Source organism: Trematomus bernacchii, unplaced genomic scaffold (assembly GCF_902827165.1).
Source record: "Trematomus bernacchii unplaced genomic scaffold, fTreBer1.1, whole genome shotgun sequence".
Lineage (NCBI taxonomy): Eukaryota > Metazoa > Chordata > Actinopteri > Perciformes > Nototheniidae > Trematomus > Trematomus bernacchii.
In genome coordinates, this window is record NW_022987714.1 from 4849666 (window position 1) to 4860232 (window position 10567).

Sequence of the window (10567 nt, forward strand, 5' to 3'; positions counted from 1 at the left end):
AGTACATTTCAGAATCATAAGTTTAGCTCATCACAGTGTTATTTACGGTCGTACTGCTTCTCTGTGTTTAAAGATCACTTTCAATTTAGAAAAAAAAAAAATCACAATCCACAGACTTCAGCGGCACACAAAATAAAGAAAATAAGTGGAACGTGTTAAAATTATGTTTATTAAAAAGGAAATTCTGGAGAACACAGGGTTATGTCATTATAAATCTGATTCTTCCCATTAGAATAATAGCTATCATCTCTTCGAGACCCACACACCAGAACTGTAGACCCATGATATCATTGTGTGAAATATTTAAATAACCACTACGTATGCCATTTAGGGCATTGTAATTAAACAGACACTTTTATTCAGATTCACTGATTTAAATTATCTTTACAAATCTATGGCTCAATTGTTATGGACAAAATACTGCAGTGATAAAGTTCCCAAAACACTTATCAGAGTTGTTTCAGCAGCCGAGTAGATTTCCTACAAATCAATTAAATATGTTGTGGCATGGTCTAGATGTGTACACTTCCTTTGTTCATAAAAGCACACAAAGACTGATCGGACAGGAAGATAAACGCTCATTCATATTGACCAGCCTAACAAAAATTTAAATTATTTATTAAGTAACACTTTTTTCATACAAAACAACAGAATATATAAAGAAAAGGTCACTCATGCCTGGGAGTTCTACTATTGCTCACAATTGCATTAGCTGAGGAAATGGCATGTTTGGAATTGAAAAATAATAAAAATAAAGCAAACATGATGAGCGTTTCTCACAACCGTGCACTCCCTTTGTCCCGTTCTGGCTTCATAAACTATGCTGTTAAACAAACTAAAAATACAGAACAACTACAAAAAGTGTCCACCCCTATACCTGGGCTAAAAGCTACAAACATAAATAAGAAAAGCACAAATGTTTGGCTTTTACATTACACAGCTTCAAGAGTCCATCCAGTGTCCACTTTTCCTTATTTGATTCTGAAGGTGAGAACAAAAAAAACAACAACAACAAGAACAACATTGATAACAGTAAAGAGATCAACAGCTTTCTGTGGAGTAAGGAGTGAAAACAGAGGGGATAAAAACTCCTGTGTGTGTGTGTGTGTTTGGTTGTTTTCTCCATCAGAGCTCCTTGGAAGCTTGCGCGCCCTTGCTGAAAGGCGTTTTACATGTAACATGTCTGTGTAAGGTCCCTCCTGCAGGGGGTGCTGTGTGCTGCCGGATGGGTGCGAGGAGCAGAGGTGAGTACTGGCGGTCCATGGCAGGCAGGCAGAGGGGGGTCTTTAGTCAGTAAAGTCTCTCTCCTCACTGCGGGAAGGATCTGCTAGGTGGGATAAGCCAGGAAGTTCATCTCGGACCATGGCCAGGTCATCAGCGTGCACCTGGACCACACTCTCTCTCTTTTTTGTACACACACACTCTCCTGACGTCTCCGTGTCCACAAACACGCGCACAATCAGCCAGACCCAGACACCCCTGCTAGTTTTTAGGTGGTCCGTTCCTCCCCGTCGGTCTCCTGCTTGGTCCTGCGCAGGTTGCTCTTCATCTTCACAAACTCCGGGGTGTTCTCCTGTTCATCCTCATTTTTCTGTTGCTCCAGCTCCAGCTGCAAGAACAAAGACATTCTGATTAAACTAATTATAGACGTTATAATCTGTTAATAGCAATATCTATACATAAATGCATCTTCTCTTGTGATTAGATACGGTAAGTATCTTCATCCATGTAAATGCTAAATGTTTATGTTTTGATTATTCACCTGCTCTAGTTTCTGTTGTCTTTTCATGAGCTCTATCTCCAGGTCGCTCCTCTTCTTGTGGGCTTCCTGATCCTCTTTCTGAGCCTTGAGAACTTGTTCCCTCTTTCTCTTCTCCAGAACCTTCTGGAGCTCAGGTTTGTTTTGAGCAGCCAGACCCCTGTGCAGAATCAGAGAGACAGCATGTTACTAAAGCAAAGCTTTATGTTGTCACTACACAGCCCCACTCAGAGGGAGATTAGCATTCACATCCATGCGTAACAGATGATGTCCGTGACCTCATCCTAATTTGACATGCAGATCTGAATTAGATTTTCTGTATTAATCATGTCATTCGTGTTTCAGGAAGTTTTGATTTGGAGCCCAATCACAGATTGTCCCATATTTACCAGTCTATGTAGGTGGTGGTGGCCAACATTGCAACTGACTTTTGAAAAGACTGTTTAAACGTTAAACCGTTGCTCTTTTTCTTCTCTTCCAAACATAAATAAAACATGTCTTTATATCTCAAATATTCCTCACAAGGTAGCTGTCTTTGGGTGATGCATAACTGTGATTACAATCTTACACAGCTGCATGGGTTTGTGCAGCAACACTGAACAATTGGCCTTCTCGTAAAGTCTGAGCGTGACTTGCAAAAAAGAGAAGAATGTCAAATGTTATGCAACATAAACTCCTCCAAATTACCAGAGAGAAGAGGGGGGCTTAAGGATTAGGGTCGGGAGAAGGGGCACTTAAGACAGAGGGAACAGAGAGGCGTTGGAGTAAGCTATAAGGCAGAAGCCAAACAGGAAGAAAATGCAATAAAAGGACAGAGGCTATCCATTTTTCAAAAATATATTATCCATGCCCTTGATTCAGGTGTTTAAATTTTTTTTTAAATTAAATTAAATAAATTTAAAAAACATATTATTCAGATGACTTTACTCTATAATATTTCCTTTAGCGATGAAAGCCTGACTCTGCACAGGCTGCCTCTGTTGTTGAAAGAAAACACAGTGTGCGTAGCTGACTGCTGCTCAGCAACAACAATGTCTTAATTAAATGTTTTATTAAATCCTGAAGGTTGCATAACCGAGCCCCCGGTGTTCCGAGTGGGAGTTAATTTACAAGAGGGCACTAGTTAAATGCCCTGCTTTTCCTGACGGTGAGGGTCTCGTGACGGCACTTAACGGGCTGAATCAGAGCAGAGGGTCAAAGACAAGGTCAGGTCGGGCTGTTTGCAAACACCACGCACAGGAAGGGAGGAGGGTCAAGGTCACTGAAAGCAATAAGACAGGCTGTAAAGATGCTCACTCCACTCTCCTTTTTATGTTGGCATCATTTACATAATAACTAACCCCCACATCCATGACCCCCTTCATGTAGCAAACTGCGAAGAATGTATGTTCTAAATCCTACGCATCCATTACCTTCATCTGCTCCAATGAGTCACCAGTTTGGGTGGATGAAGTTCTGACACTCTCCTGTTTATATATATACGATTGTGTGTAGGAAGAGTTACCACAGCTAGGTAGCAAAGGCAGAGAAAGGTTCTCAGCTGGAGACTGTTTTGTAATCTTCATTACATAACACATTTTCCTCTGTTCATGCAGCCAATCCATCCATCCATGCATCCACCCACCCCACCCTCGCCGGCGTGACTAATCCACTACGCAGGCAAGCTTTCTCTACTTCCAGTACACGACTGAAAGCCCCGTCATAACAAGCATATCCCCCCAAAAGCCCACTCGATTTATCTCACTCTGGGACATTCTCCGTCTAGACCAATAGAAACAACATCCAGCAGCCTCTTTCTAATATTATTTTATTACATTCCTTGCATGGCCCTTCTTAATCCTTCCCACCCTGGCCCGTTTTCCATCATTAATTAATGCCCTGCCTCCATCATTACAAAAGCACCTCACTATTTGATCTGTTGAGGACTGAGCATCGCTCATGTGATGTAACAGCTGTCAACAGCATGTGTGTTTACATAAGCTATTTATAGCTCAGGCACAAGGCTGCTGCCACTGTGTGGTGAGAGAAAATGCAAACATTTAGTGTCAAAAGGGTGAGCTCAGGCCGCAGTATGCTGGGTGTTTTCACTGATGCGTGGATGCACACACACACACACACACACACACACACACACACACACACACACACACACACACACACACACACACACACACACACACACACACACACACACACACACACACACACACACACACACACACACACACACACACACACACATCACACACACACACACACACACACACACACAACACACACACACACACACACACACACACACACACACACACCACACACACACACACACACACACACACACACACACACACACACACACACACAACACACACACACACACACACACACACACACACACACACACACACACACACACACACACACACACACACACACACACACACACACACACACACACACACACACACACACACACACACACACACACACACACACACACACACACACACACACACCGCATTAAAACCTGTGTTGTATGATCCGGAATCTGCAGCTAGACCACATTCATCCCGTGCAGTACATCTGTGACCTTTGCATAACCCGTTTTTGATACACTAATGCACTTGGGGTTTTATATAATAGCTCCCTATGAAAGTGTGATATCCTGTGCTTTACATTATACTGCTGCTGGAGGTTGGGTAGGGGACCACTGAAGTCAACTACAGTGACACACTGCAGACGCATCAATACAGTCTGCATGGATACTATCAGACCAATTACAAGAAAGTAGCATGCTAACTGTTTTAACTCCTCCTCCATCAGTAAATTAGCCCAGATCTGGACTGTGTTATATTTGTTCTATGTCCTCATATATATATATATATATATATATATATATATATATATATATATATATATATATATATATATATATATATATATATATATTCATGTTGCATTGTTGGAGGAGCCTGTGACCTACGTTTTTCATCAACACTGTAGCTACTGTGCACATGACAATAAAGCCTTGAATCTGGTTTTGGTTCCACAATTTAACCTACTTTGGATGGTAAGCAAATGTCTTGTTGCCAAAAATAAACAAGGACATGATGATGATCTGGAAGGTGCTGGACATAAACACAGTTTTACAATCCAATAAATGAATAAACCATTATCTCCATTCATAGGCTTGGAAAATAAAATGAAACTGATTTGTTGATGTGCTATAAAACATGATCAAATGTTGGGTTGCTGAATGTAAAGTAAGAGTAACCTGGGGATGACCACATGGATGAACCAAATCAAATAAAGAAGAAACCAAGGGAGAGAGAGTGTGTCTTTCTGACCTCTTCTGGTTCATGAGCAGCTCTCGGTGCAGGTCCTGGTGGTTACGAGAGTTCTTCACCGGGTTGATCAGCTTCTTGGGTTTGATGAGCTCATCACAGTCTCCCTTCCAGGTAGTCGGGCTCCGCCATGACACTCCTCCCTGGTGACAGCGATAAACCAGGGTCACACGGATCTGAGGGGACAGAAAAAAAAAATCATAAAGACTTTAATTTAACCACTAACATTTTTGGGATGTAACAATGCAGCGAAAACCGAAATCTTCAAAGCATTTTTGTTTTTAAAAAAGGGATCTATTTTTTCTCCTTTCAAACAGTGATGTGAGCATCTGCCTGATCCTCTGGCATGGGCTCAGAAATTGATGTCGTTTCTAGAGTGATAAAAAAAGGACTCAAAGCTGGAATTACATAATTGTTCACTGAGGGAAGAGGAACATTGTATCCCCCTGGCAGAAGCCATACACAATATAATGAAGAACTTAATCACAAAAGTACAGTCAATATCTTTCAGGCACATAGTTATGTAAGTATTGCGAGGGGTTGCTGTTAGTAAACAAAAGGATCAATAGTAACAATACAATAAAATGACCTAAAACATCTAAGTGATTGAAATAGTATGTTAAAAAAAGTAAAACTATTTAGTATTTGATCAGATATTGCGTTCACGGTATATCTTTAAGTTATAGAATGTAAATCAACTCGTATGTGGATATCTATAATTGATCTATTATGCCATAATAAACCTGATTTTGACAAAAGCCATAATGTAATTCACATACAATAACAACAGGAATAGCAGTTATGGCCGCTTAATGCTACTGCTTCCCCCAGGCTTCATTTAGAATAATAAATCATCAGGGTATTTTAAATGAACACACCTCCAAATAAAAGTTTTGATCTCCCAACTTATTTAAGAACAAAATACTGAACTAAAACAATGTTTAAAAACATAGTAAGCACATGTAAGACTAAAACAGCGTAGCACTTTTATCTAAAAAGGCATGGAATTCATTTCTGGCTGGACTCACCCTGCAAAAAGACGGAATATCTGAACATGGTCGTCATCCCTGCTATTATGGTCAGCGCAGTATTTTCCAGAAGAAGCTAATGGGACTCTCAGTCCTGTTGTGTTGCAGAGCCTCACTCAGCAGAGATGCTTCCTCCTGCCGCTGTCTGTTACTGAGCTGGTTGGAGTTCCAAGTCTGTTATATAGCTGCGCTCAAACGGTCTCCCCCCCCCCACCATCTCCCTCCCACCCACTGACATACGTACACCTCTAAGCCAATAACATATTATAATATCATTTTCTATGAATGTATTTCACTGATATAATGAATATGCTCACTTTTGACTATCCTACTCCTTTATAGGAACGTGTTGGGAAAAGAATGAGCCCAGATTAGATAATGAAGTCACATGCATTTCTTTTCCCACAGTCTGAGCAATGACTCAGATTTATAAACATCGTGTTCTCAAGTGCCTGTGAGCGAGTCTCTCCTATCAGACACTGAAAACATGGAGTGATGTTTTGGAACATGAGCGGGCCAATCACATTCATCGGGGGTACCAAAGATGCATTTTCCTGCACGTGCTAGACACAAAGGTGGGGGAGTGTGTCCTCGGAATCAAAACAAACGCAGAGGATGGCTGTAATGGTTTGAAGATACCACTAGAGGCCGATATTCATGCATTCCAGAGACAAAACCAGTTACATAACAAAGGAGCCAAGATAAACATGGTCTGTGGAACAAAGAAGGAGACATACCACATAACAAACATGCTTGATGGATGTAGTGGAATATGTTGACAAAAGAAAATACTACTACAGTAGTAGTGATGGGTAATCCCTTCTTATCTGAGGTGAGTAACCTATTAAAAAGTCTGTTTATTAACTGATGCGGCCCGAACAATTCAAAGATCAACATCAATATCATGAATTTATCCCCTTAAGTAACACGGGTCAAGTTTGGAAATGAAAATAATTCACAACTCTGTTTATAAAAAATAAAGGCAACAAGTCCATCTTCATGCAGTATCACTGTCTGTAATGTTGTTATATGCCATACCAGGTGCATTTAGTGACACAGCAGGAGCATGGCGACAGTGTTTTAGCGTGTGCGATGGCAGAGGTGGGCAGGACTGTGTCTGTAATCAGGGGCTGCGTGTGAGCATTCACGTGCTGTGTACATCAAAGGCGGTTTGTGTTAATGCCGCTGGTAGGGGGTCGAGGAACTTACAGACTGGCAGTGTTGTCAAAGCGTCCGTTAGCTTAACACATCTGCTCCTACTTCCTCTGTGCCCCAGGGAGAGGGGAAGTGACATAGGGAGTTCAAAAGGAACCTGCAACCTCAAATTGGAGCCCTGTAGCCCCTTAAACTCTGCTTTATCACTGCTAGTTCTGCATGTTGTAATCAATGTCCCTTCCCGTTTACCTAATAGTGTATGTTGTTTATCCATCCGCTTTGGGACACAAAGAGAGCCACTTCAACACATGTTCTTTTTGATAACTGCTAGTACATACAAATGTATACTACAACTGTCCAAACATGCCAGTGTGTGGATTAGAGTACACAGATTTAGGGACAACCCTTCCTGCTGTTCCAGGAATCCCATTAAAACGGTTTGTTTATTGGTTTTGGAAAAACACCACAACAGCCCAGACAACAGGCAGACACACACAGAGACAATTAGCCTTTAAAGGAGACCTGAATCCAGATATCCAAGGGAAACTGCGCAGCATTCAGAGGATTCAATACGTACAAGCACTAAGGGGTCAAATGAGAGGAAAGTGGTAAAAACAATGGAAACAAAAGGAGGAAAAAGTGGGTCAGAGGAGAGTCTAGGATAGTAGGAGAGAGAGTTGAAGGCAGCTCTCCTCTGCTTACTTCCCTCTTGGCCAGTCATCCTCATGACCTGTGTGTGACTGTAGTCTCATGCACTGTGAAATGTGCATGAGATATCCAATCAATCATAAAAGAAAATACCAGTGAAATGTAGAGGCTGGAAGTATACACGAATGATTTGAATAAAATAGCACTCATACTCACACACAGGCCTTTGCTTCTGTATACAGTAAAAGTATATTTTGCTGTTTATTTTTTGAGATTTAAAAAAAAAGGTCATTGGATGAAAGTGTTTGATCTCCATGTGTGCAGTAGTGGCAGTGTCTGAAAGTGTAACCCACAGTGGCAGGTTGCATTAGAGCTGATAGAAATATACGAGCAGGATAAGAGTGCCTGCCGTGTGCTAAGTGATTGCATCACTGCGGCCTGCTCTGCTATATGACACCACACAAAGAAGTGCATTCATAATATGGACTCATTTCTCAATTTCCCCCTCAACTGTCATCTTCTCCAAGTCGCCATGGAGACCTGCCATCACTCGGACTGCATTTAGTGACACAGCATTCAGGGACAGGAAGGAGCTGCTGACACTTGAAGCTTTGCTCCGGCCAACACTGAAGAGACTTTCATCAACAGACACACACCCATTAAATAGTTCTTATACTGTAGCTGCTATAATATATGTTATTTAATAACATGATTAAAATGACCATGTGAAATGTGAAAGGTGTTGCTTTTAATGATAAACCCAAAGAGAAGTATCACCGAATTCTGCAGTTCTGCTCGATTGAGCTTTTTAGCTTCTTTCAGCTCACGGTTTCTGTTTTCCAGCGCACAACATTAGTGATTAAGTTCCTCTCAGCGTCATCATATCGGTATTCAGGGGAACAGCTCTGATAAACCCTTGTTATGTTACATGCTCAGGACAGACAGGACAAGCTTCTGAACATAGAGGAGCACTGTTAAAGAGCCGGATATCTATGCATGAAAAGCATTCTTCCTCTTCTAACCCAGAGCACAGATGGTCAGTACACTAATGATGGGGGATCGGGTTGGAGAACCTAAATTGGCCATTAGAAGCACTTTTGTCTTTTCACTGCTAAGAAACAGACATACAGTGGATACTAAAGGAGAAAGGAACAAATCACAACAGTGGATTGTTCCTGACATGGGAAGAATAGAGAGGTTGATAACTACATGTTGGGAATCAGTGCCTAGATGGACAGACTGGTTTAACAACTGAATAACACCATGGTTTATCTGTCATTATTCAGCAGTGGCCTTCCTCCTGCTGCAGCCTCGGAGGCGAGGAGAGCAGCTGGTGTCCTGCTTCTCCATCTGACCCACTCGTCCTTCTGCAGGATGCAGGCCATCAGAGCTCTGCACAGAGTGGGGCTGGGCCCTTAGCCCTCATTGGCTGAGACCACATGGCTGACCACACCCACTCCACCAGGAGCAGCCAGGATTTGTTTTCCACAGTATCCTGTGCTAAGGGGTCTGGCTTATGAAAAAGGATTGATCAGCATTTTAACAACTGGTTTTATATAAGCTTATCATTGACACTAACGTAAAAAAGTGACTTGACGTGGTTCATATTGGTTGATAGGAAGCTTAAAGATAAATTACAAGGAAATGAATACTAATCTAGGCTCAGTTTTGGCCTTTAAATGAAGTGCATTTTTTGAGAGCTGACACCCCAAAAGAAGCTCAAAAGGTATACATTGCTGATATTCCAATCACAGATGCATACATAATAAAAAACTAAACAAGATCTGCTGGCTTTGATCCAGACTCAGTATAAATTAATGAAGTAGACAAATATGTCCATTTATTTTGGATATCAGCTCTCTTGTTCTTTCTCCCCCTCTTGTCCCACATAGTTTTTCTTGCTCACTCTCTGTATCTTTTTGGCCAGATCCTGTCTATTCCACTCACAGATGGGAGGTCCTCCCCTCAGGGGAAATTGCGTCATCAATACCCCTAAAGCAACCCCCACACCCTGTTTTTCTCTCCGTCTTACACACACGCACACACCCTTTCCCCCCCCCCCCTCACAGTGTGTTGCAAGCCGGACGGATCTGAGTGTGGGTCTCTGAGTTTTTCTGTTAATGAAGCGGCCATTCAGCCATAAATAGGAGAGGCCCTAATTAAAACACACAAATAGATGGGCTTTTAACTGACAGCTGTAGGGGGATGGGGGAGGAAAGGCAGGGGGGGGGGGGTGTGAGAGAGAAAGTGACAGAGAAAGTGAAGGAGAAGCAGAGAGTTGGGGGGCCTAGTAGTGACGATGAGCTCATTTCCCGGACAGGCCCCGTGAACGTGGTCATTTACAAGCCTCCCAGTGACGACACGTAAATCACGGATGGCAGCCCCGTGAGCGCAGTGACGTACATGTGCACGTACTTCCAGAGCACACAAACAATAGCAACATACACTTTTCTTCATTCATACCTACAAATACATTCAATGTCTGTCACAACTATAAATAAAAACAACCCACATCATTTGCGATCAGTCTATTGTAGCAGGTGTAAGCAAATAGTTTCCGGGAAAACTGACCTGCCAGTGCATGCAAAAGAAAGGAGGAACCAATTATTAAAACAAAACAAAACATGAACACC

The 10567-nt window shown here is 42.0% G+C and overlaps 1 protein-coding gene across 1 annotated transcript; it reads right to left on the minus strand.

Annotated features, from left to right (window-relative positions):
* Positions 1–148: 148 nt before the first annotated feature.
* Positions 149–5250, minus strand: LOC117491626 (protein FAM107B-like). The gene is given in 4 exon segments (XM_034141698.1): positions 149–1609; positions 1763–1919; positions 5107–5210; positions 5212–5250. Coding segments are annotated over 4 exon segments (405 nt in total). The 5' UTR covers positions 5236–5250; the 3' UTR covers positions 149–1489.
* Positions 5251–10567: the final 5317 nt, after the last annotated feature.